Source organism: Odontomachus brunneus, unplaced genomic scaffold (genome assembly GCF_010583005.1).
Source record: "Odontomachus brunneus isolate Ranch 3 - 2012 unplaced genomic scaffold, Obru_v1 Obru_scaffold_113, whole genome shotgun sequence".
NCBI classification, from domain to species: Eukaryota; Metazoa; Arthropoda; class Insecta; order Hymenoptera; family Formicidae; genus Odontomachus; species Odontomachus brunneus.
In genome coordinates, this window is record NW_022639563.1 from 731,968 (window position 1) to 759,556 (window position 27,589).

General features: G+C 43.6%; 1 protein-coding gene across 1 annotated transcript in view; it reads left to right on the top strand.

Annotated features, from left to right (window-relative positions):
• Window positions 1–27,589, top strand: part of LOC116849356 — a 473,095-nt gene that overhangs the window by 9,148 nt on the left and 436,358 nt on the right. The window contains exon 2 of the mRNA XM_032826434.1: window positions 10,096–10,227. Coding sequence (XP_032682325.1) covers window positions 10,096–10,227 — 132 coding nt within the window. The remainder of the gene's footprint in view (window positions 1–10,095; window positions 10,228–27,589) is intronic.

Consider the following 27,589-nt stretch of genomic DNA (forward strand, 5'->3'; position numbering starts at 1 on the left):
AGAGGGGGGGGGGAGGGAAGGAGAGAATGAAAGACAGTTGTTCCGCTAGCAGAAGGAGTTTCGCGTTTTCCCATAGTCAAGGCGCGAAGAAAAGGGATTCGCGACGTCAACTTTTCCACCTGCCGGCTCGCCCACCTCCTCTAACCTCTTCTTTCTGTTCAGCAACGAGACCGGTTTATTCTCCGCGTCGGTTCACTCTCAAGGAAAGTATCTTTGCATGTCTATGTGAACTGGCGGCTGTCTATGTGAAGCCGCTCTTTCCTCCTAGAAGCCTCCTAGAAGCCTCCTAGAAGCCTCCTAGAAGCCTCCTAGAAGCCTCGCGATAAAAAGACGAAAGAATCGCGAGCGAACGCGAAATGAATCTTGTCACGTGTTTGCCGGACGCGGATTCCAAGTGACAAAGGAGCGTCGGATTCTCTCTTGCCTGTATTCGTCAGTCGCGTGACCTATTATTAATGTTAATCCCTCACTGAGAAAGTGAGTGTCTGTTGTAAGTATTTATTGAGAAGCGTCAAATCATCGTATGATTCTTTTCGCATTTTCTTTTACAAGTTCGGATTTCTTCATCGTTTCGGAATCACGTGGATTGGCCGCATAGCCGTTTAGATTCGGCAACTGATTAGTTCGTTGCGTTATCTCGCGTTTACTTCGTCTCTCTTTCTCTCTCTCTCTCTCTCTCTCTCTCTCTCTGATATATGTGCTCGGTTGCAAAACGGTTTGCACGCTTTTGATCGAATAAAACTGCAACGCTTCAAGTCGTCACATTGAAGACTCCACAGTAATCCAAGCGACGGTATAGGGTGTGGCGATGTAAATTTGGAAAAAGGAATTTATTCTGAAGTGAAAGAATGTTATACATTCAAGCAATTCTTGTATATTTTATAAAGTAAGACAACGTGACAATGTGTTGCAATGGACGCGCAGCAGTGGCTTGCAGTTGCGACTGCCTGAAACGCTGCAACTGCATTCGATAAAAGGCGTTTTGCAACCGAGCATGCTTACGGTTACAAACAGCTACGGGGAGAAGGATAACGTTAACGTTCTAGGCTCGACGTCGAGATCGCGTAAAACACGTCGGGGCCAAGCGCGTTTGCAGCCACGAACACGACCGCGGCGGAGCGCATTCACCGGCGGCTGGTTTTTGGCCACTTTCTGTGCTCCTTTCCTTCGCTAATGCGAAATCGCATTTGAACGGTCGCGCGCTCGTCGCTCTCGCGTTTTTCCGTCGTTTCGGCTCTGCGCACGGTTTATTCCCCGTTACGTTCCGCCTCGTCCTCTCTCTCGTCCTCGTCGAGTGCCTTTGCATCTGCCAGCTCCCATACATACCGCTGTATATGCGCGACAACGCTCTTCCTCCTGCTATTTCGCCCACCACCCGCCGAGTGCCGCTGACAAGACCGAAAGGATAACAGTTTACCGTATATTTGCCGTTTCACGTTTCGCGTGTCGGACGATCTCGCTAGTCTCACGTTGTGACCTTCGCGCGGCGATTAATCGATGGGGCAGGTATTTCGAATTGACGTGGATACATCGGACCTCCGATGGATCGGAGGAGGTTCGGGAACGCGGGGCGAAGGTGGACCAACGACTGCGAAGGCGCGCGCGTACCTTATTGCAATTTTATCCTGATCAAAGTAATATTTGCATTCCGCTCTCTTCCGTATGCGTCAAACGCACTCTGATTTCAATAAAAGCGCCTTTGACGTGCTCGAACCATTGTACTACCTTCGCGCACATACGCTTGCTTCCTTTAAGACAAGCTTCGACGACGCGTGTCAGGAAAGAGGAATGCGATTAGATATGTGCGCGATATAGCGAAATAAAAGTAACGCACGGTATCTTACGCTGACAGGAACGCTATAACGTCGAATAATGAACGTTTTAATAATGTCAAGACGTTTTTTACTTAATTACCATTATTCTCTACCTTTTTGTCTAAATAAATTTTTATTAATCATTTTCTATTTACACATTGTCCTCTCAATTTTTTCTGTTAAACCAACGCGATACTTTCTCTTCTTTTGGACAGTACATTATGCAATTATTAAACTTTGTTACGCTAAAGTAGTTCTCCTTTTCATCTTTGAAGCGTCCCTGTCGCAAGAAAGCGAAAATGCCCTTAGTTATTGTGTGCGTAATTTAAATGCTGCAAGTAAGTCGTAATGTTAAAGCAGTTAGGAAATTTACTTTGGAAAAAAGAAAATGTACACGGAGGGAATATTATAGTGAGATTTTTCTTTCTATATAAATTCTCTTTATTTTTACCATATTCCTAATAGCACAGGAATGTCAATAAGATCCATCTTGCTGAAGAACACAGTAAATTTAGCTAGGAACATAGCAAATTGTTTAATGGTACATTTCAGTTCCCAAAATATAAGTAGCACATACGAAATAAAAGAATAATGAATTACTACAGAATGCCGATCTACAGAATGCCCAGTCACAAAGTTATCTATAGTAATTTTTGCTATAAAATTCTCTCCGTGTATCACTGAGAATTTAACGTCTTTGAAATAAAACTTCTTATTCAAGTATCCGCACACATTTAATCGTGTGAATAAGCGAGTGAATGTCACAGGAAACGTACAATTAGCGACTTCAGAATTAAACGCTAACGGATTATAGCAACGGCCATCGTTTCTGTACATTCTGCTCCCTAATCGCTTCAATGTTCCCCCGACTCCTTGAGGATAAATCGAACCTCCCATCCCGCGTCTTCTCGTGCAAGGTGAATCCGCAGTTATCCGACTATCTTGGATACGTCGAGTTACGCGAGCCGACTATCTGCGCCCATCCCTTAATATTACACGGGCGCGCATTGTTCTATCGGCACTGGTAATTAGAGATAACTGGACCGAATGGTAATCCGCTTCTGATCTGCTACCCCACCCAACATGCAGTTTGCCGAACGGATAAAACAGCGAATCTCGCAGTTTGCGCATACCAGCCGCATACTCGATTCGCGTTTTTTTATCGGCGAGCGGAGAAGGGATCGCAAATCTAACCCAGCCGTGCGCAATTGACAGAAAATTTATCAGGCGTATTTGTGTTTCGGACATTACTATTATTCGCGAATACGCGGCATATCTCTATCGCACCAACTAATTTTCTCTTCCTCGAAAATTAGTGAAATTAAATATATACCGGGGAAAAAATGCTTGCAAATTTATTTTTGAAATATATAGTTTATTCATAGAAATAAACCTTTGTTTCACAGAGATAAACTTTATAATACACAAATAATTTTCATGTATTTTTTCTCAGTGTATGCATACACGAGGGAAATATATACAGCTTTATAGCTTTTTTCATAAAAATTTTTTTTATACAATTTTGCTATATTTTTTTTCTATTAACGCAGAAAAACAGACTGTAAAGTAAAACCTATCTTGCTAAAGGAGATATCGAATTTTTAAAGTTTCACCTTCTGAAATATAAATAACACATATGAAATGAAAGGATAATAAATTATTGCGAAATGTTAACCTACAATATACCTCGATTACAAAACTCCTCGATTACAAAATTCTATCATTTTCAGTATATAAAATTCTCTTCATGCAGATATATCTTAAAGGAACTAAAGTTTCCATTTAAATGTGCCTAATCAAATTTTATATTAAAAATGGGAAACAAAATTTCATTATTTATGTGCAATCGCCAGGGGTTATTATATTCCGTACTGATCTATAAATTATTTTATCGAATACTTTTCAGACCCTTTGTATTTCCAGTGAATCGTGATACCGATAAATCAAAAAAGAAGAGTGGTTTTCGTTTGTTTAAAGACAAGTGAATTTTTCAGACGGACGAAACGAAGCGTTGCCAAATTAAAGATCGCCCGAGAGATTCCGATTAATTTATGTTGTGCTTTTGCGAGTAAAATGTTTGTCCTCTTCGCATTTACACTGAGCCCGATGTCACGCGTATTTCCGCAACAAGGCGAGCGCGCAAGAGATCCAATTACTCGAAATTTACATAATTCCGCGGGTACAAGCCGATATCCTTTGCGGCGAATCCGCAAATTCGGAAAATCTGTATTCCGCAGCTGGCTTGTTTATCCTACGCGCCAGACATCACGACTGAATATAGCGTCGCGGATTAAATGCCGCCGCCGCGTTCCCGCGAATTTACGCGGCTCCGCGCTTGATTGTTATTCGGTCGGATTAAATTCGCGGAAATTCATCTGCCCCGAATGGGATTATTCTATAAACAGTAGCGCCCATTTTTCGGACCTGCGTTTTTATTTTCATTTTCGCACTGCACGCGGAGAGATTCGTTAGAGTTTTGTTTTCGTACGGTGACCTCTGTTGACTCGTTAATTCGACTCCATTGCGTGCAACTTGAAAACAAGTCGTCCCGCGGTTATTTTCGTCTCTACGCGATTATTTTTGTCTATTTTTCTAAGGGAAAATGCGTTACCGACGAAGCGGCCGTGCCTCTCCCAGGTATTCTACGAGGTAGTATGTACACCACGGGTCATCATCAGTCGTTCGGGATGTTTCATGGCTCATTTTTCACGAGTCCCGCTATGACAACCGTTCCACACACATGCACACGCTGCACGAACCGCGCACGCGCGCACAGACATTTGTCTTTATACATGGGGTCATAAAAGAGTGATGGATGACCGCTTTTTCCCATTTACATTTTCGCGATTGAACTTAACGTCGCGGAAGCTTCATATGTTTTAGCATGCGTAGAGAAGTCGCAAGCGGGATCGCAAGTGTCTCTCGACGCGAGGAAATTTGCGACGGAGCGCGAATTTGTTCACAAGAGACGAAAGTTCATGTGAATTTATTATTCACTCGTCGCACCACAATCGATCCTATTGCAGTCGTATTGTTATGTCGTTCGATATATGCTTCAATTTGTGTTTCGGTATCATACGGCTGATTGCGCCCTCAGCTGCTCCATTATATACGTTGAGGCCTGTTAAAGTTCATGTTCGTGTAAACGCGACATCATCATACGAGTTATAAAAGCGATCGAAAGTGTCGTCTACGGGATTTCAGCGGGGCGTGCGCACGTGTGCGTCAGGTGTGACGTGTGTTACACAGATTTCTGGTCCACGCCCTTGCTCGACAGTTTGTCGATAGTTCGTTTTTCCTGTCGGAATGACGAATTCTGAATTTAGTGCTATATGAAATTACGTCGAGAAGTTGTTGATGTTGCCCACGTGTGTCAATAAAAACCGTGGGTGTGTGTACGTGACCGCGTCGTGTAAATTGCGTGAATCGCAGATATTTCATTAGTTGCGTTTTGGAAAAGTCGACGAAAAAATGTCGCGACAGAGAATCGATGGTATAAGCGCGCGTTGAATGAATGCTAATTAAAAAATTCTGCACATGGATTCTCCCTCGTCATGGCCCGTGTGTAAAATTATTCTGCTACTTTGGGGATATTATGTAACGCAGCCGACAAATTCTGCAAATTGCCGCGTTCCCTCGTGACGTTCCTGTTCTTAAATAGTTATCGCGAACGAAATCATTATTGACGCCTTCTCGGCGACTTGCGCGGTATCGTCGCGAAACGAAGGAGCCGGAGAAGAGAGTAGTGGCTCGTAATTCACTTCGATAATTACTGTGCTTTAATTAGACGAACGCAGACGGCTTCCCTTTAATTATTGCGTGCAAGCTGTGTCAGCGGCTCACGTACTAATGAAAGACGAAAATAATATTGCGTCGTGAGAGCCCTCGGCTTGCGGCGCCTTTCGCCTTAAATCAGACCTTGAAACAATGCCCAAGATGAGTGTTCAAGATGTTTCCGTTTAATTGCTCGCTTTCTCCTCCTCGCTACCAGGACAAGGCATTTATAGTGGCAAAATTCCATGCAGACCACATTTTGCCATTGGTAAACTTGATTAGGCGGCCTATAATTCGGGTTATAGTCGGAAAGATATCAACATGAGGAAGCATACATGCGCGATCTCCTAACGCAAACAAAGACGTTTAATCTGGCTTATTGTTATTTAAGTAAAAATAATTCACATACTTCTTTAGTAAATTACTGAGAAATTACTGAGAAAGGCTGATGATATCTCATCGTTCGAGTTGACGAGATGAGCTTCTCCTCGTTTTTATTCGCGTCGACTAGGATCTATATTCTAATTCTCGGTTATTCAACGCCGAATGTTTAATGCCCTTCAGCTAAAATAACATCTTTGCGTCCGCGGGAGCTTCGTACGAGATGTATAAAGCTTAGGAGTCAGACGATCGCGTTTACCGTTGAATACGCAATTAGGACACGACACTTTTATTCTTTGGAGTAACTACTACACGCCAAATCCATCGCGTCATCCCTATTTTCACACGAGCGAGAGTAATGTTTAATATCCGATATACGAAGAATAGTTGGAGTCGCTGCACCGTTGTCGCGCTCGGCTCGAATCGAGGAGCGTAACAGATTGTGATGGGTCCGGGATGGCGCAAAGGGGAGAAACGTTCTTTTCTTAATAAAAGTCTCTAGCACGTGGGCTAGGACTTGACTTGATAAACACGGCCCACGTTCATGACGATTTCAGCTCGACCTGGAAATCAAGCGAACGCACACAGACAGCATCTCGTAAAGGAGATACGGCGTTATAATTCATGAAGCGCGACGTGCAGCCGGATGAAGCGTAAAGCCGGGATAAACCGCCATACTCGGCATAGTTTCGTTGTCGTTCGCGAGGGCGGATGACGTGCCCATTGCCGTGTTATTACGGCCGGGAAATTTCATCCGCTCTGCTCTTTCTTCCCCCCTCTCTCTCGTCTAATCTTTTCCGGAAAGCTCCGGCGCGCGGAAGCACGCATAGGGCGGCCAGATGCTCCCCGGTGCAATCGTGAGCAAATGCCGTCCGTGTTCCAGCGACATAACTTAAGAGAAAGAGAGATAGAGAGAGAGAATAAGAGAGGAACAAGTAAGGAGAGAATGAAAGAAGACATTTCCGCTAGAACGGCAAACGTTTCGCAGCGATATTGCGCTAATGCGCGTCGCACCGTTCGTTAATATCGTTCGCTAATCAAGCATCGTTTTTCATCTTTTCTCCTTTCGTGCAAAAATCCGCACTGAACAGTATGTCACGTGGCGGATTCGAAGCGATAAAATCTTTTGTCGACCTCACTCACTCATAATTGAAAGGACATTGATTTGCGAGAAAAGTAATTTTCGTTGAGTGCAGTGCAAGAATTGATGTATCGCGACGCGTTCTACACAGCAGCCGCTTCGAGAGTTACACGTTAAAATGCTTCGGTACTCTTCAATTTGTTTTCGTTGTTTTCGTTTGTTTTCGTTGTTTCACGGTATAACTGTGCGTAACAATGCAAAGCGTGTTTTTATCTTTCATCTATGCTTACATTGCAAAAAAGAGGTTTTTCCTCAAAGGGAAAAAGCATCGTTGCATTTGACTATAGACAAATTCGCATGAATTAATGAATCTGGAATTAAAAGTTGTAGAGGGAGAGGAGTAGAGAAGAGCGGTTTGAATCGATTTTCTTCAAGAAGAATTCCCTAGTGAGTAGCAAGTCTCAACAAGACCGTGCGCGAAGTAGAACAACTCAATATCTGCGTCGTCCTGTAAGGTCGGCCTTATCGCTTTCGTGACAGAGCTCTTAATGTAAAATGAGCGTCGACAGAGTAGCTGGACGAGCTCGTCCTGAATCGTAAAGGGAACCAGGCGGAAAATCGAGGGGGATCCACAGGCGTACTATCATCCGATCGGACGTTTATGTTCGTGTTTGCCATCCTGGCCGACAGGATATCCGCTTCCCCGGGCGAGAGAGGGTCCGAGTTCACGATGGATAAGAAGCCATTCGTCCTGTGCTATGGGTTTCTACCGACGGCGAGACAGATCAACAAGTGCGCCAACAGCCATCGCGACAATGCTAATTGTACAAACAACAGCGATATTCGTGTTTGCGTTGCTTGTAAGCTCGCAGTTGTCCCCTTACTAAATTTCTTGGAGTGAAATTTCGCTCGTAGAGTAGAGTAACTCGGTAGCCAAGCTATTTTTCGGGTGAAATTTCGCTCATATACATTGAATTCTCTATTCCGAATCGCTGAATAAATACTTTTATTCGAAATTGGAGAATGAATCTGATATATTCCGTCGTTACACATGAATATTCCAATCGATTGAAATATTCGCTCATATCAAGCCAGAATTCATTCTAAGCTTGAATGAAACATTTACTCTTGTGATGCAAGAGTAGTAGTATTTTCACCATTGCTTTGAGTGAAAATACTTTTCACTTATTTGGAGTGAGATTTCACTCCAAAAAATTTGGAGAGTGCAAGTCTCTTCGACTAGAGAATTTGAGTCAGTATTTTGTTATTTCAATAATAATGCATCAATTTGTTTATTCTCTATTGATCTTTTTTCCGGTTATCCAATATTAAAATCGTGGTTGATTCTCTTTATGCGATATTTAAATTTAATAAGAATCAAATTAGAGATACAAACAATTCAAAGCTTCTTCTGAAATGAGAGAGGAAAAAAGTTTACAATCTGATGCATGCCGTACTCGTGTAAATTTCTTTTTTAATTTCGGAGATCAAATTGATTTTATGTTGTCAGCTGTTGTCGGATATGCTGATAATAATCGTTGACTCGGTAATTTATCGAGAGAGATCCGCGCGCAAGGGGACATTCTTGCGCGTTGACGTTCTGTATAAATACATTGACGCCCTTATAATTGTATTTTGCGCAATAAGAACACTTTCCGCATCATAGAAAGGAAAAAGTAGAGATCCCGGCTAGCGGAAGAAGCTGTTGCATCGTTGGCGTTGCCATGAAACCGATGCAGTTGCCGTTATTTGTTCTCGACTTGCACTTACCGGGTACAAGAGAGATTCTCGGAGTCGTTTCAACCCTCCGAATGGCTTCGCGCTCACGTTCTCTCTTACGTCGACTAGGAGGAGGGGAGTGTTTATGATGGCTAGCGGAAAGAGAGGAAACCACGAGAATAGGTTGGATACGGCCCACCCTTGCATGGGAGAGATATATAGCGAGCAGTTGAAAAATTTTCGTTTACAAAGCGCAATATCGGAGTGCCCTTCCCCTTTCCGATATCGTATACGCTAAAAATAAGTAACGTCGAGCGCGAAAGAATTTCTATCCGGGAGATTGCACCGGCGAACACGGTTTATATACGCTCACGTCGAGTCAAGAATCGTGTTTGTGTGTGTGTATATATATATATATATATATATATATATATATATATATATATATACACATACATACATACATACACACACACAAATATATATATAATAAACTCTTTCCTTTCTCTTTCTTTTCCTATTAATTTTATTTTATTGACGCTATTATGGCGTCACCCGCGTACCTTTCAGCTATAGTTGAAGCCGTAAGTAATACCTCGATATATTCACGTGGACGAGCATTTTTATTTATTTCCGGGGATTCGAATAATTGGCGCAAAGTGTTGCCGCGTTAGTCCAATTTCTCTTTTTACCTCGCTGGCGGATTAAACTCTTCCGCACTCACGTTTTCTCTCTCTCTCTTTCTCTCTTTCTCTTTTTCTCTCTCGCTCTCGTTCTCTTTCCCCTCTCGCCATTCTTCCGCTTTTATTCATACGCAACCTGGTCCTTTGTGAACGATCCTATTTTTAAGCTCTCGGATCGTCAGCTTGCGCGTCGCGAACATCCGAACTGCATATCGAAATTTCAGGTCATAATTCGATTTAAAAGCCGATGGCAGAAGCATGGAAAGTGTAACATCAATAATACACAGTCTATTGATTACTGTGTACTGGGGGATGTTTAATTAATGAAACGTGCGAAAACGATCCTTCGGCGCGGAGATGTGGATTGTATCGGGTTACATTTAACATGCGACGGATTTGCAATGGGTCGCAAATATGGTTAATCAATTAGCGGCAATATCAGCGTTGATGTAGCGATAATGAAGGTAACAGCTAATAACGAAGCGAAATATGTGCGGATAAACAGCGAAACGGGGTAATGCGGCCCGCACGATTCGATCACGCGAATCCGCTCAGCGACGAGATCTTATGTCGCCGAGCGAAATCAATCCAGTGATTCCCCGATTTATTATTGTTTACCTTCTGTCTGTCTGTCTGCGTTTAGAGGCTCACCGAGCTCTGGAGCTCCTCGAGGATTACCATGCTAAGCTGACGAGGCCGCAAGACAAACAACTGCGATTAGCCATCGAGCGCGTCATACGTATCTTCAAGAGCAGGCTCTTCCAGGCGTTATTGGGTGAGTGATTTTCTTCCTTCTTTTACGCTACTTCTCATTTTCTCTTCTCTTTTCCATTCCTAAGTGTCGCAGCGGGACGGAGAAAAAGTCGCTCGATCGGTGCCAGCGACGTTTATTAAAGGGCAAGAAAATTTAGCGGATTAAACAAGTGCGCGTGGTACGAAAACTTCCAAAAGCGGTTTGTTAACTTACGTCGCTCTCGCGACGATAAAACTCGATCCTACGACGGAGAGCGAACGGGATGTACAATTTTATCAGAATTTCACGAGAGAAGGCTCATAATCCGAACTGTGCACGCGTAACGATCGCCGCACCGGCGATAAAGCTGATCCTCCTCGATTCTCGCAATAACGGCCACCCAATTACCGAGTGTTTGAAAGTATGCTTTACAGTAATCGCTAATTATTTCGTAATCGCCTGCGGCGGTCCCGAGATAATACATGTTCGCGCGATAAAATTATCTCATGTATTTTATTTTCAAATAGCCTTAAGTGTTACATAAAATTATCTCATGTATCTTATTTTCAAATAGCCTTAAGTGTTACATGTATCTACAATAATTTCACTTCTCTCTCCTTGTCTTTCTCATCGTCATGTTAGCACTGGAAGTTCAAGTGTGTTATTTTCAAACACGTAATCGTCCAATTTAGCTCAAGTTCTTCTTACACGTATTTGCGGTTTAAATCATTTGACACGCGCTTAGGAGACGTGTAGATTATAATTTATTACGTTTATACGCGTTAGATGACAGCTCAAAACGACAAGAAACGTGTAAAAAAAATTTCAGTCAGATAACAGTTGGATTTGTGCAGTGAATTTATCGCGTGTATTTATTATGTGTATTTATCGCGGCAAAAAGATAAACAAGTCTGGTTTATTATTAGTTAACACTATTTACCATCTCGAGTTTTTTTTTCATTGATCGTACTGAGTCTTGAGCTAATATTTCGACGTAAATAATCACCTTGGAAATTATCTCACTGGTAATATCATAGACTTACAGAATAAACCGTCTACGTTTACGAATCTTGATAACAAGATTAAAGGACAGATATACGTCAAGTCAAATACTTTCTTTGTCATACTATGAGGGAGTGATGTAAGAGAAATAAAACAGAGAGGAAAACCTAGTGAAAGAAATAGAGGACACATCGATCATGTGTATGATCGGTTCTTCTCCTTCGTTCTTCTCACCAACTAGACAATTAGACAAAAAGAAAGTATCTTACTCTCTATTGTTTCCTCTTACTAATGTTGACTTCATCCCTCCTACACAATAATACGCAGTCTATTCCATACATCTATAGATAATCTAGACTCCCGCTATATTTGAAGCATTTAGAAGAAAGTTTCTTATAGCCCTTTGTGTTTTCCGATCTTTCGAATCCTCGAGATCATTTCGCGACAGAATCGCGCGAACGTCGCGACCGACGGAACGGAACGGCGGCAGGAGTCGCTGAAGGACCACGGCGGGAGGGGGAGAGAGAGGTCCAAGGCCTGTTTTTCGCAACTCGTCGTTATTTATCGGTACTGGCGCGTTGCCGTCCGATGATTCCTCGCGCTATTGTTGCGCGGAATAAAGCGTCGCCGAATACGAAAACGTCGACGATTTATTCCGCTCGATTCTCCCGGCCAATGGAAATGTTGTATCCCTCCCGGGCTCATCGCTCTTAATTCCCAAAGTGTCAACGCCCGGATAATCGCGAAAAATGGAATCCCTTGCGCGTGCAGCGCATTTGATTAACATGCCGCGGCCGCGCCGACTTGGTCAAGACGCAGGAAAGTCGGTCGGTCGTCGGGCTTTTGATAGCGCAATCGCGCTATCGCCAAATCGATTCGCGCTCCCACCTGCCGAAATACCGTCGCGCGTCTCTTCCATTTCCGCTCACGTCCGTCACGCAGTTATGTCGGTTACTTTGTTCCGCGCTTGTCCGACGGCTGGCTTCCGCATCGGAGATTAGTCAGATGCATCTATGCAGCTGTGCCGGCCGCGTCTGATACACCTGTGTGCGTATACACGCACGTCCGTACGCCGCTCGGTGTGTCGCCGGCCGATAAACCGACCCTGTCCGCGACTCATGTTCTATCAGCCCTCGGTACAATGGCGTCAAGATTACACGTCGTGCCCGGGACTGTCGAGTGACACGACGTGACGAAGTTGCCGCTCGCCGCGAAATTAGGGGTGGTTAACGTTTAACCGCTTCCGTTCTGCTGTAATACGTCATCCGGGCGTGTCACCGTTTTTCGCTCGATTAGGCGAACGTAGTTGGCTGAAGGTATTGACGCTTCGCTCAGCGATATCCGTTCAAAGTACCTGTGCTGTCGAATATCATCGTCGTTCTCGTCCTCGTCCCCGTCATCGTAGTTCCCAGACAGATCCGCTTTTTCCTTGAAATTTCTCCCTTGACACCACAGTCAGTTTTTCTCCTCGTCGACGAAACTCGACGGCATCTGAAAATCAAATCAGGAGTTTAAGCAGATACGCGGCGAGTGTTCTCCAAACATTACAGACGGCTGTAAGAAAAATAATAAAACAAAGACAAACGATTCCGACGTTTCCGTTTAATTATTCCTAGCTGATCGTTTTGCTGTTCTTCTCCGCCAACCTTCGACGTACAAGTGTCGTTGGCGTGTTTTCGAGAAAGGAAATGATAGGGGAAAGATGAGAAGGAAGAGCATTTGGCTGATTCCAAAGATTTCATCTTTTATGAAACGAATAAAGTTCCATAGACGCACCTGAGCTCCCCGGAATCTCTAAGGACGAGTGCGCACGCGTGTGTTTTTATTCGCAAAGTGTATGTTTTCCGTATTACGCGTATTCCGAGCGGAATGTTTTTCGAATTTAAGTGAGGGAATCGACTCGAGTAGTGCCGGTGGTCGGATCTCGTGGGATACTTGATCCCTCGCTGTCCAGCAAGTAACAGCGCGGAAAAGTTTTTGGCGCGGTCCGAGGCGCAAACGAGACGGCGGTGAGTGAAGTGCACTTCGCGCAACCGGGACCACTCGAGCCATCCTTGATGCCGAACGTCGAGACAGTCGCGAATTTAAACTCCACAGGACGCCTCTCGTACGCCGCCCGGGCTTGTTGATCAAAGGAAACGCGACTTGAGCGTGAAATTTCGTTTAATTGCTTGCGAGACGCGCGTCGATTTTGCACGAACGCGGAAACAGTTGCCAGACTATTGTCGCACTGCACATTATCGAGATCGATTTGCCGGAACACTATTCATTAAAACAAAAGAGGCTGAGATTTTACAGGCAACTACGTGCAAACGTGCTGATAATAGTTTCAAGTAATTCTAAATTTCTTCAAAAGAAGGAAAAAGGAAAGAAATCAGGCGCATTGTTTACTCGTAAATTCATTTCACAAAGTTTGTAATTCTCGAGTTATGTTTTGTATTAAAGGAGACTGATTTGATTTAAACGCGCATTTAACTTCCAGACGCGTAGAGTTACTTTTTTTTTTTTCTAAAATCTTGTCTTAACTCGATTTACAATTCGAGCAGCAACGAGAGGAGCGTGACTGAATTTTCTTACATGTCGAGAAACAAGTACAATACTAGAAACAAGTACGATACTAAGAGAGAAAACATAGCGGAAGCTGACTATTTTTCGGAACAATGTGCGAACGGCTGGCCGAATGCGATTAAACGTCGCTCGTGTCTTCCGACTGCATTGAATTACAATGTGCAACAGCAGCAGCTGCAATTGCAGCGTCGCTATTACGAGATACGGGCAAAATGGCTTAGGGATCGCGTCGATTTAACGAGATAACATTTATCCGATCGCATTATTGCGTTTATTCCGTTTCTCCATGCGCGCGATACTGCAGTCGTGGCGCGAGTACAACAGCCACCGACGATCTTCGTTATCTCGAACAGACATCAAGCTCAGTTAACGATCTTCGATTGTCCGATGTCGGCCGTGGATCGTCGAGTGCGCGGACTTTGTTTCATACGCTCGCACAGAGTGTGCGATGAACATGATGGAAAATGGAAGAAAATATCCAGTACTCGGCATTTTGCTTCTATTCTTGGCATTCTCGCGTGAATAGTATTAAGGTATATAAGGATTTAACCCTCTGCGTACGATGTTGGATCTATAAGACCCGAACGAATATTTGATTGACCACCAGTTTTCGTAAAGGACTTGGGAAAGTTCCAAAATGGCGCAAATCTGTTTGCAGATTTCGATTTTTTTGCGCCACTGCCTCACACTTGAAATTTTTCTATATCTCTGGAAAAAAGAAATGTGTCCAAGAATATTAATTTTCGACAAAGTTATGGCAGTTCAAAGTTGCCTGGAGCTGACAGACCGAGGTCGTACCGCTTGTCTCAAAAATATAGTTGCACATGGAGGGTTTGAAGAAAATAAATCAATAATGACTGATAAACAATTAATAAATTCTTATATATCTTAATATTCGATAAAATCCGAGTTAGAGTGCAGGAAACTGGCATAACGAGTGTCAGCTGGGGACACGTTACCTCCCCAAATAAACAAATCACAATTTCTGCGCATAGGATATCGCGATCATCATGGCTTGTTTCGACAGTTTTAGCGATTCTTTGATCGTATTACTATGTTGAAGTTGCTGCTCGCACAGTGTATTCGGTAGAAATGTGAGTGACGTAACATCGGACACTTTCTGACAACTCGGGCGACGTAGTTGCGAGCTCCCCGAAACTAATTTCGAGTTTCGCGCAGCGCGCGTTGTAACTTCGTTATGTACTTGGCGATGCCTTTATGACGTGTAATCCCGCGGCTATCGGTCGTGAAACTCGAGACTCGGCTGCGATGCGTGCAATGCGCGTATCGATTGACTGTTTCACTCGCCTCGTGACTCGCAAAATCCGTCGTTGAAAGACCCCAGAGTCGATCAGACTTTCACCCCTCGCTCGCGTTCCGCCTCGTTTCGTTTCGTCTCAGTCGTCCGTCAATCAACCGATTGCGATCACCGTGACTCTCGAGAAAGAACAGACCGTCGTGTTCTCGTCGATCGTTCTCCTGTTTCTTTTCTTCCTTCACGCGCCTGACACACGTCGATATCGAAGAGTGACTAACGGGGTTTTGATCGTCCACCCTTTCGCTCGCTCACGCGCGTTTTCCTGTTCTTTCCTAATCCGGCAGACAATTGGGGGAGGAGGGGGGGGGGCCGTAATTCACGAATAGCATCCACTTACGCGCGGTCCTTTCTCGGCATCGAACGTCCCGGAGTTTTCCATCGCATCGCTCGAATCAAGCGATCGATGATCTTCCCCAATTTCAAGCGCCGGGCGCGACGATATCGATTTAAAGAGAACGCGGACAGTGATATACGTTGGCGGCGAGTCAACCAACCGGAAGGGTTAGGTAGCCCGACGGCGGATTTGAAATGCATTGGAAACGCGGCCATTGCAAAATATTGCCGGACCGGCGCGGGCGGCGGCTTGCGCGCCGAGATAACCGAAATTTGTCAACCCGCCGTGTCGTTACGTCCGGCGCATCTGCGGCATGCATTATAATATACTGCACTTGGACGTGCGCGCGTGTCGCGGCATTGCGTTCGCGCATTGCGTGACGCGCCGCCAAGTGTCGTGTTTGCGCGCGGCCGGGCGAAACGTGTCCAACAGGTAATGCGAGCGCGTCGATGCATCTGCGAATTCCACGCTGTTCGATCTGATGGCTCGAACGGTGGCAACCGCGACGCTTGGCGATCGTCATGTCGCGCATGACGCAGCGCAAACGAGAATTTACCGAATCCTACTTTCAGAGTCGAGTGCGCTCTCGGTCGTCGAGCTGCCGACGATCGACCGGAGCGAGGGGAAAGTCCCTGGCGTCGCGCGGGCGAACGGGTTTGCGCAAGAAATGAGCCGGGTGGTGTCTCGGGGCTCCTCGAAGGTGCGGAAAGTCCGGGGGAATCGCGTTAAAGTTATTTCTATTCATGGAAAGCCGGGAGAGCGAGGAAGCATCAGCGCGGTATTGCTAATTCATTGCGCGGCTCGCCGCGAACGACGAGCTCTGTGTTTTCTTTCCGCATAAAAAGATAATGCCGCACGGCGACTTAGTTTTCTTTAAACTTTCGCGAGAATGGCGGAGACTGAAGAGGCAACGACGACAGAGAGACAGAGAGACAGAGAGAGGAGAGAGAGAGAGAGAGAGAGAGACGTGGAATATTATATTCGCGGACGCACAATTTCCTGCCTCTTCTCGTCGTTTTCGTCCACTGTGTTTCCCCTTTTATAAGATAGACCCCGGTTTACTTTTCGCTCGAGGGGAGCATCACGAATCCCGCCGAGACGTTCGCCTCGAACGACTTTAATTTTCGTACTGATGGCATGTGTCGGCGGAGCATCCGCGAGGCGACCTTTCGTTTGAAAATGTAATAACGCGAAAACGTGGAGTTGGCTCGACTAGAGTTTTCCTCCGAGTCGTTTGCGCGCCGCACAGTTTAATTGCTCATATCGTCGCTCATATCCGCGCAAACTGTGAAACATCGGTGCGTTAACGTGTTATTAGAGCGCGCCCGGAAATGATGCTTGGACACAACGTTGTAACAGTAGCGACATCATTTTATACAAATCGATTCTCGAGGACATCGGATCTGATTTCGTTAGAAAATCGATATACGCAGTAGTAATCGAGAAAGAGTTATGTCATTCTCTCGTTTCACTCGATGCGAGACACTGTAATCGTGTCTCTTAATTGTTGCAGGGATTAGTCCGAAGATTCATTATCTCGTTCGCGTGAGACGTAATACAAGTATCGAGACAGTTCAGATCGAACGAGAACCCGACTAGAAATTCTATAGTCCTGATCAGGTCGACACCAGTCTATTTCGTGCACGGAAATAACTGTGGTTGCTACATTCACTCCGGTTGGAGAGAACGTTTGTGTTTTAAATTAAATAGATATCGCGTTAAAAAATAACTGTTGTTATATATCCGTCTATCCTCACGGTTCTTGACACGTAATGTTTAGTTAATATATCCTTATATATAGTTGCTTCTCCGAAAAAATATTACTGTCTCTATATTGTGGTCTGCGGAACAAATATTATAGTTAAGAGATCCGTAGGATTTAGTTAGACCATACAACACTGCCACTTTTCCACCATACATAAACAGGCAGTAGAGAAGGCCAGTGTATCACTTCTAGATATGATTAATACAAATATTTTGTATGCAAAAAGTGACATTAATATTTTGTTGGTCACAATACATTTTGTAAATAAAAAAGTAAACAGAGACCTTAAATAATGAGACCAAACTTTATCTCAATTTCTCTTGCTCATACATAGAAAGAAAAAAATGATATTGCTCAGAAATTACCAAAAAATTACATCGCGTTTGCGAAAAACAGCGAATTACGCGAAGAGTTAATAATTAAGATCTGATAACATCACTTTATACAAATCAAATGACTGGTATCGATCATGATCATGGGATAAATTTCTGGCTGGGACGAAACAAAGTCACGTGTTTTAGACAATTTTCTTGCGTTCTAAATAGCGAATTACCACTGACCAGGGGAAATGCGCTATCGCAAATAGACATTGAACGTTTAGACATTCAGGATGTTTATTTCAGTCGCCTTTGTTCCTTACTTACGGCACAGTTGTTCCGTGCATTCTGCACATTATCTACACTGCAGGCTTCGTTACTTACGGCAAATTGTATGTATGGCCACGTGCGGTCTTACCAAGAGAACTTTTGTTTCTCGACAACCGCGAGTCCATTAATTATCATTACGGAGTCGCCCTTATTGTCTCGCGAGCGAGCCTTTATTTTAGGTGCGAGTTGCTGCTGCTGCTACCATCGCCGCCGCCGCCGCCGCCGTGGGGAAGTAACTGCACTCGTTGTAACGATGAATGCACTAATGCGGTCCTTCGGGTAAAACGCTCGGATTTATGCCCCAACATTTTAAATTCCGCGTTTTGCACTCGCGCTAACGCACGCGCAGACGTTACATTTTTCCTCGCGCGAAATGCATCACTGATACTTAAAATGGATCTTAACAACCGAGTCGTCGATTTTTTTTCTTTTTCTTCCGATACGCCTGTTTCGACACAATGGAAATTATATTTCGGCGAAGTCGCTGGCGAAACGATTAAATTTTAACGACAGTTCCGTGCTCGTGTAACAATTGCGACGCGCGGATTTTTCTCTTTCTCTCGTTCCGCTTCTATCGCGGCGTAGCGAGATCATTCGCCGGAAATACTACGTATTCTCATTCTTTCTCGCGCCTGACTTTTATAATTCGTGTTCGTCATTTCTCTCTCGAGTTGTCTTCTTTCCTTTTTTAGCGCAAAGAACAGCGCTTTCGGAGAGGCAAACTGACGGGGAGATTCCAAGAAAGAACAACAGCCGTGTTATTGTCGATGATAATAAGCTTTAAGTAAAATACGCAAACTCCACGCAAGTAGTACATTACAATGTCTAGCGACGCTTATAAGTATGCTGTATTGACCGTGCGCACGTTTCCGGTAACCTCATTGATATTGCATATACACCGCGATATATTCCGATACACCGTGCCGAAGTGCAGTGGCTTCCCGGGAGAGTTACGGGTTCGCATATTCCCCGTCCGTACATTATACCGCATCCCTATCTAACACGAATAACTGTGCATAACGACACAACCATTTTCTTCGTCTCCTCTCGTCCAGGACACTCGCCCCCATTCGACGTCGCTCTCCCTCGAATTACGGTTTTATCTCCCTATCACGCGCACGCTATTTTATCCCGTTGAACGAACTCGGTCGGTCACATCGGGTTTTTCCGTTCGTTCTTCTCGAAAGATCCTAATTACGCTTAGGAGCTTCCTTCGCGAAAAATGGAACAGAAATTCTCCGTTGAAGGTCGAACGACTTTCGAACGTAATTTGCCTAACTACCTCGTTAACGGTGGCCGTATACAATATCCCGGGCCACGTCGGCTTCAAACGCGGCACGTCAATTTGTCCGTTAAAACACGCCTCTGTCACCGATGCATTGTGACCGAGCGACTCTTCGTTCGGTTACGGGATCGTTAGCATCGAATTCCTTCGTTGGTGATATTGCCGCCGGGGCTCACGCGTGGCTGTCCGTTTGAAATTCAAGGCACGGCTCGCTACTGTTGTAAGATCGTTAACCGAGCGCGCGCGGCAACCGTTGCCATTGCCCTCGGCGCTGTCGCTATCCACCGAACGATGGCACCGACGAAGCTCGGCTGCCTGGCCGCAGAATCTGCGAAGCGGGGCATCAATTTGACACGAGGTAGTTTCGTCGTTGCGTGCAGGTGTAACGTGTCGTGCGCGTTTTCTCCCTTATTTCTCCGCGAACCGTAGCTCCCCAGTAGCTTAAAACGATGGTCTCTCCATTTTCTCAGATCCTCGTAATTGAGCAATTGAATTGAGCGAAACTACCCTCGCATTTTTTCTTCTCTTATGCTCATGGAAATTGATGTTCTTGGTTTTTAAACCAGGATTTCTTGACCCGAAATCCTTGAGGAAAAAGAGGGAAAGGGAGGGAGGGAGAGAGAGAGAGAGAGAGAGAGAGAGAGAGAGAGAGAGAGAGAATAAATTTGGATAAGAAAAAGATTACGTCTTTATTTTCGCACTAATTTATAACTGAAGAGTTTAGCGTCAAGAAAATAAATCTGACAAAAGTTTGTTCTTCTACAATATTTGAATAACTATATTTCGGTATAATTCACCTAAATATAAATGCAGGATGTTTGAATTTAAGTATCTATCGCTCGTGACAAGTGGATCGTTCGTTAATCTTCCTTAACTATTAATTAAAAAATCAGATACTTGAGATTACGCATTCTGTACAATCTTACTCTTAGCGGAATTCTCTTATACAAAAAATATTTTAAGTGCAATATTATTTCTCTTTATTTCTCTCCATCCCTCTTTATCAGAAGAGAGAGAGAATATTCTTTCAGTAAAAACTTTCGCTTAGAATATAAGATTACAGGAAATAGCAATTAGAGTTCTTCTTTTGAGTGTTGGAATATTCTGTTCTGTTTCCGGTTTTAAGAGAACCCTCTTGAGGTCGTGTATATAAAGGGATATTATATTTTGTGGGCTGTGGAATTTCTGTATAATTCTATGTATTTTTATAGTTGATAAATATATATTTATAGTTGATAAATGTATTTAAAAAATATTCTTTTGAGAAGGAATAGACTTCGCGAGCCAAAAAGATGCATGACACAAGAAAGATGAAGAATCCTCGAACGCTGTGCCTCCGTTAAAATCCTGCAACGTTCGAGTGAAGAGAAGCAAAGTCGCGTTTTAGGAAATAACTTGTCTGGATGAAATTAACACACCGACTCAAGAATGTACTTGCGTTTAGCGAAGCAATTTCGCGAGACTATCTAATTATCTCGTCCCTTTAATCGTTACCAACGCGCCACTGTCGCTCCGCGTTCCTTGAGAACTTTCGTATCGCGGAGCGCGATGTTCGCGCCGCGAAATGTTGCCGGTGCGAGAGGAACGACGCGGACATTCGTTTCCCTAACGACGATATTCGCCGACCTATGACCCCCAAGATAGCACCGTACTCTCCTTCTCCGCGGGTTATTAATCGCGCGTCGGCAAAAACGCATCGGACGGGATTAATGAGTACCGAATAACCCGACGCGAAAGGACATTTAATCCTCGATAAGTAATGCGCAGTATTAATCTCGACTCTAATCCCGAGAATGGATGCTGTCGTTTTTTCGTCGCTCTTTTTCTCTTTTTCCCCGCGCGCCTTGTTAATTGCGCGATAAAAGTGTGTATATAGGAGGAGCGAGCGACGTGGGAATCAAATTACTCATTATGCTCAGAGGTTGCTCTTGTTGTATCGGTACAATATCGACGCGACTGTCCTACTGGAGCCCGGTCGCAAGTAATTCCGGCCAGATTTAATGAGTGTCACGATAATTATTAACGCGCACAAGAAGTGCATTTAATCCCGAGTGGAAAACGCCCGACGTTAATCACGATTTTCATTCAGAGTGAGGCATTCTTTATTGCGTTTTATCTACGTTACTCCATTAATTTCGCTTTCCAGTCGCGCGAGGATATATTAAATTCCACGAATTAAACTTCTCTGTTCCAAAGCCTCCTTTTCTTTCTTCCTTCCTCTCTCTTTCTTTCTCTCCCTCCCTTCCTTCCTCCCTCTGTTCCTCCCTCTCTCTCTCTCTCTCTCTCTCTCTCTCTCTCTCTCTCTCTCTCTCTCGTGCTAGGGAAGATTCAACTATTCTCCGATTTCATTCTCTCGAGTCTCTCCTTCATAAAGTTACTCCGTTTACCGCGTCTCTTTTTAATTTCTCAATTTATTCTTGTCGTCGAAGGTTCCTGCTTCCGTATCCGAATGTCCCGTCACGTTTGCGCGCGCTCTCACTGAGAGAACACGGGGGGGTTTTCGATCTACTCTAGCGTTCTCTTCTTGCCTCAAGACGCGCGCAGGCAGCGTGACTCTCCGCGGCATGCAAATGCGCCCATATACGTGAGAGGCCACTAAGTGATTTACTTGTTTAATAATCTCCATTGAGCGACAGAGTTTATGCCTCATTTGCGTAATGCACGACGGCGGCCCGGGCGTCACGCCGCAGCAGCGTCGGCCCGCGGGCGATTGTTAACAAGTTGCCGCGGACTTGGGAAACTTGTGTTATGCCTGTTAAGCGCCGAGATTAGTCCGGAGATCACTCGTGAATGCCCCTCCGAGATGTGACTTTTGCGATTAAAGGGGCTTCGTGGGCTTTTCTTTCGCGATATTACTCTCTTCATTGTTGTCGTTTCTCTTGTTCTATCAACCTAACTGTTAACTCATCTCGCACGGAAAAAAGAAAAACACATAGAGAGGAAGGCAAGATATTTGGACATTTATGCGAGATACAAAATTCACGTCCCTCGAAAGAGACGTGCCCGGCACGCCTGGTGTTTATTTTCATGACGAAAGTTTCCGTACGGAACTTGTGTCTGCCACTTGTGGAATCTTCGGGAACGCATATTTCGAAACGTTATGTATTTTCTGAATAGAACGCCTTTTCGTAACTTTTCTCCCGAGCAAAGTGTATACGCAAGTAGCCGCATGCACAAACCGTTCTTGTATAATGCAACCCCTCTGGCTTACATATCGCGTATCGTGTGAGAGAAAGAGGAAACGGCAGCATTATGTTAATATACGATAGAGGGGCGCACGGCATACCGTTAAACTTCTCCCTAACAATTATGCAAATATGCCGAGGTAGACGTACGCGATACAGAATAGAATTGATACCCGGTCGCACACGTCTCGAATGTACATACACATACGATTCGAGACGAAATGTTCTCGGTACCAAAGTGACGCAAAACGGAAAGAGTATCATCGGCGAGACGGGCGACAAGAGGGAAACCTTCCTTACGTCACGATACGAAGTCATTCTCACGATCTAACGCGCGCTGGGCTTAGCTGATGGACGGTGACAGAGACCTCACGCTGCCGGGATGTTGTTTAGACTGCAGGCAAATTTACCGTCAACTTACAAGCGGAAGGTAAAGCGCGGCTGAAGATAGTCACAGGGACGCGGCGGATAGAAGCGGTAGACGATGTCGCGGGAACTACTGTGAAATATTGCCTCTGGAATCTGTATCCAGCGCCTCGCTCGACTTATCCCTTTTTGCTCCGACCGCCTCTCCGTCTACTGTCGTACTCCTCCCCGTGGAGAACCTGGGACCAGAAGTTAAGCGTGGTCGCGTTCGTTTCACGTTGACGCGCTGTTATGCGGTAATGGAAGATTTTATTGGTTTGCCCGCCGTCTCGGTTGAGGAGGAGGAGACGCTCGGATCTAATTTAAGTAACTGAGTTTGACTGACTTTGAAAGCACCAGAGCCGTCGCGGCCTTATTTACAGCCCTCGTTAGTGTCTACCGACGTCAATCGTAATGTAAACTTCGGAACTTAAGATATTAATTGCGATTGGAGATGGGAAGCGTCTACATCCTTGACAACTCATATTACTTCGTCATAGGGAAGACCGAGACACGACCGCAAACTTTTCAGAAGATCTTTCTATCAACTAATTGTTACGATTAACTTGACAAACAAAATAGAGATTGCCTTCGTCTGTTTTTATGCGCGATTTTGTAAACCGTATTTTTCTCTAATTTTTTTATACATTTTAAATAAATAGGAATGATTTCAAATAGACGGGAATAATTTCAAATAGACGGAAATAAAATACAATTAATTAATTATAATTAATAAATTACAAAAATTCAAAACAGCATTATAAAAGCAACAACCGACATAAACATAGTATTATTCAGAAACTCTTTATCGTTTAAAACTATTTTATAATAAGTGTGATTTACTATTGCTGTCTTGTTTCAGAAGAAAATGTAGAAAATAGTGATTTCGATTTTTCTATTTGCATTAATGTAACATAGTTCTTCAGGGTTCGGATATCGATCTGTCATTTCTGACATTATGTTAACTATATCACATCTGTCATAGCGAGTTGACATGCGTGACCTCGTGCAGCAGTCCCACTAATGTAACCACACATTTGCGGACGTACCCTAACCGCTCGTTTCTTCAATTTCACTCATTTCATGAATGAAAATTATTTTTATCGCACAAAATGGCATATTGCATAGCAGAAAATGTAACTGGTAACACGTCGCTTAAGTTGACTCATTCACGATGGAGAATGAGTTAACACGAAATTTTGAGACACTCGAAGATTTACTTAAATCAGACTCTTTTCTTTTCTAACTGCAACTTCTTCCGATTTTAATGAAACTCAGAGGAGAGTATCTATTACGTTCTAGAAGGAACATTTTATGATTATGTTTCCGTCGCTCCTCTCGCGTTAAATGCGTAAATAAAGTATTTTGAGAATCTATCTCTATCGCGAATATCCCTCGGTTTCTTCTGTTTGTGGTTCGTCAAGGATCAAGGAAGAAGACCCACGATATTCTCAACTTTTGAGACGGGATGCTTCATTCGTCGCGCTTTCTTTTACTTTGCGGTCTTCGTGGTCTTCCCGGTGTCGTCGTCCAACTTAATCAAACTTTCTCCTTGTATTCCTGGCTTTCTAGGGCTACCTTCGACATAGAGATATCTTTTTGGAAATTGACATTCTCGACGTAAAGTCGATATAAACACACTTATACTATATACGGAGATATACTCCGCGAAATACATTTCTCTGTTCGAGCTTAAATTGGTCTTCCATAATGACGTATGAGTCCTTAAATATTCGAGAGAACTTGGCTCGTTGAATAAATACGAGGGTTTCATTTCTCTGTCGCGAGATAGACTTTCGCCATCTATCTTGCGGTAGCAGGCCCATGGTTACGTTTTCTTAAGCCACTCTTGAATGTAATAATGCGCTTGAATATTAACGTCTATTCATATTTATTTCTTCGAAGTTTGACGGCTTATATTTATTTAATGATTAATTCCATCACAATTATTTGACTCACCATTGATCGTGACAACTTGTTTTCCAGTCACTTAATTAAAAGTCGAGCTATCAGTAATCAACCGATCATGATCTTTCTCGCGTCGAGGACTCTCGAAAAGTTGCTTATTGCTTTCTTATAAGCGCCTTTTCGCTGCGAACGTATATACAAAAGTGTTTGGCAGAAATCGGGAACTTTAAACTTTACGGCTGAGAATTGGGAAGTTTGTCGAGCAGAATAACGGATCCTAGAGACATCGCGAAAGTCAATTTCGCAATCTCGGAGTGAAGTGTCGAAGGTATCGCAAACACTCACTTAGTTAAGTAGTTTTAGATCGGATAATACCGCTCCGGTGATGTCACTCACCGGCGAGATACGAGGCCGTCGCACTTTCAGAACTTACCGGCCGAAGGCCGGCGATGCTAGGTGAAGGCGTTCCTACAACGTCACTCTTTATCGTTTATCTGTAAAAGAGCACGGCTGAAAAATCGATAGTATAAGTTAGTGAGTTTCACGGACGTATCATTACGAACGTAATAGGTGTTCGTCCGGATACTCAGCGGCGTCGTGCACAAAAAAGGAAACAAGAAAATGAAAAACAAAAAAACTGCTCCTTCGCGCGCGGATAGCTCATGAAAATGGAAGCACTTCCGGTTTCGTTATGGTACAGTACGATAATTCATCGTTACTCTTTGGCCACTCTGTGTAAAAGCTCGCATGCGAGTCCGCGGTCGAATTATTAACGATAAATATCCCGTTGGCAAAATTGGCGGCGGCTGCAGCTTGAAATAGCCGGGGAGAACGTTTACGACCAACCCTGCCTGATGACGGTATTAGACTTTAAATGGAGGCATTAGAAAGTTGACTCGTTTGCGACTAATGAGTCGCGATGGCTCGCTCTTGGCCGACGCGACGTCCATCGCTGTTCACACACGCGGCTCAGATGATCAACGTAATCGTAAATAACAGGGTTGACACATCCATTTTGGGCCATCTAATGAGAAAAATGGGGCGAATACAACATAACGCTATCGTAGTTTTTCGAATTAAGATCTAACGAACTCGGATATGAACTTAACTGAAGCTTAGGAAAAAGTGACGGACACTCATCCTCAGCTAGTACGACAAATACATTTATCATTTATTATAGTTTATTTTTGTCGCCGATTTTGTCAGTGCAAGTTATTAATATAATGTCAATTATATAATTCTTTATCGATTACTCTTCGACTGGTATATTCAGATTTTACATTTATCATTGTCTTGAGTTCATCTTCAGATGCTGCATAACCCAGTAAAATGGTTCGTATAATATCTGAAGATAAATTTAAGATCTATACGTTTTTTATACTTTTAAGGATGTAAATATAAGATTTGACTATGAATATATTTATCATTCAAAATCTTACTGTCTACTAAAGGTCACGATGTACAGAAAAATATAAGCAGTATTTTCTTAGAAAATAAGAAAATTATTATAATCTTGATGAATCAATATGTGTCCGCCATCTTTGTCGAGAAAATTAACCAAAACTCTCTGGACTGTCTTCCCTCTGATTGACTGAGATGTCGTAACGTAACGATCTACTACAATTTATTAATGACGTGAGATTAATGTCTTATAATTCTGACTTACCACCAGTATAGTAATGTGTGATGAGTTATGAGTTATAAGAGGTAAACACGTACATTTCTTTCTTTTTATGTTTATTATGATTCAGACCAATTAACCGACTAATTGCAAGCCAAAAAGATCGAGACCTGCGACGGCACAAAGGGCTAAGAATCGCGATGGCGTACTCGCTCTTTATTCCGCCATTCGCTCTTCGTCCCACGATTACTCAGACATCTTCCTTCCTGCACCGACTTCTTTTTTTTCTTATCTAGCGCCGAATTCAACCCGCCGACGTTTCATTATCCAACGTCCTTCCACCGACTTCCTCCACTCTCTCCATCGTCCTTCCTCCTTTCTTTCTGATTGCTGATCTCCGTTTGTATCTGGGTCAGTGCGATAATTTCAACCCCGTCGCGATCTTTCGTACTTGAAGTCGCATCGCCGGTCATTGGCATTGTGAATTCTCGGTCAATGCTTTCACATTTCGTTTCCGCTTGCGCATCACGTAACGCATCTGTTACATCATTCCCGAGTTTTGCGTGTTTATATAATATATTTTACGTAATACACCCGCTGTACATACGCGCGTGCGCATACACATACGCTAAAAGTTGCATAGTTGTATTAGTCGAATACGAAATTAAATTGGTGCGCGCGTTACTATTTAATTTACGTTCGGCACACGTGAATGTTTTATACACACTGATACAGTTTCTCCCGCGTATTGACTGTCGAAACATGAATTAAAACATGGCATTAGATATACGTTTTTTATACTTTAAATATATATTTATGAGTTTTGTTGTGCGCGATTATACATAGAAATTTTCAGAATTATTCATGAAAATTTAGGTGGCAAATGAAACTCTCACAAAAATGAAGAGCCCTGATAAATAACCACGGGTTCGCAAATTAATTGCTTTTAGCTCTCATTCAACTCTTTGTTTTGTGAGCCATTTTCTTTGTGCAATCACACCGTGGAATATTTTAGAAAGTTTCAAGCGTCACCAACGTTTAGGTTATTTAGTATGTTACATTGTTCATGCTTACATTTTTAATGATAGTATTTCTCAGGTTCATACATTTTTATTCGTTTCTTGTAGTTGTCATATTATCAGTTTATCGTAAATTCATCATTTTTTATCATTTCTCTCGTTCGCGGTAGTTTCTCTCAATGTTACTTAAAAATATCTACGCATTCAAACGCAGGTATGGCGAACATACATAAAAACATGCAACGAACGCATCCGTTGTGAACGAGAGAGAGAGAGAGAGCGAGCGAGCGAGAGCGAGAGAGAGAGAGAGAGAGAGGGAGAGAGAGGGAGAGAGAGGGAGAGAGAGA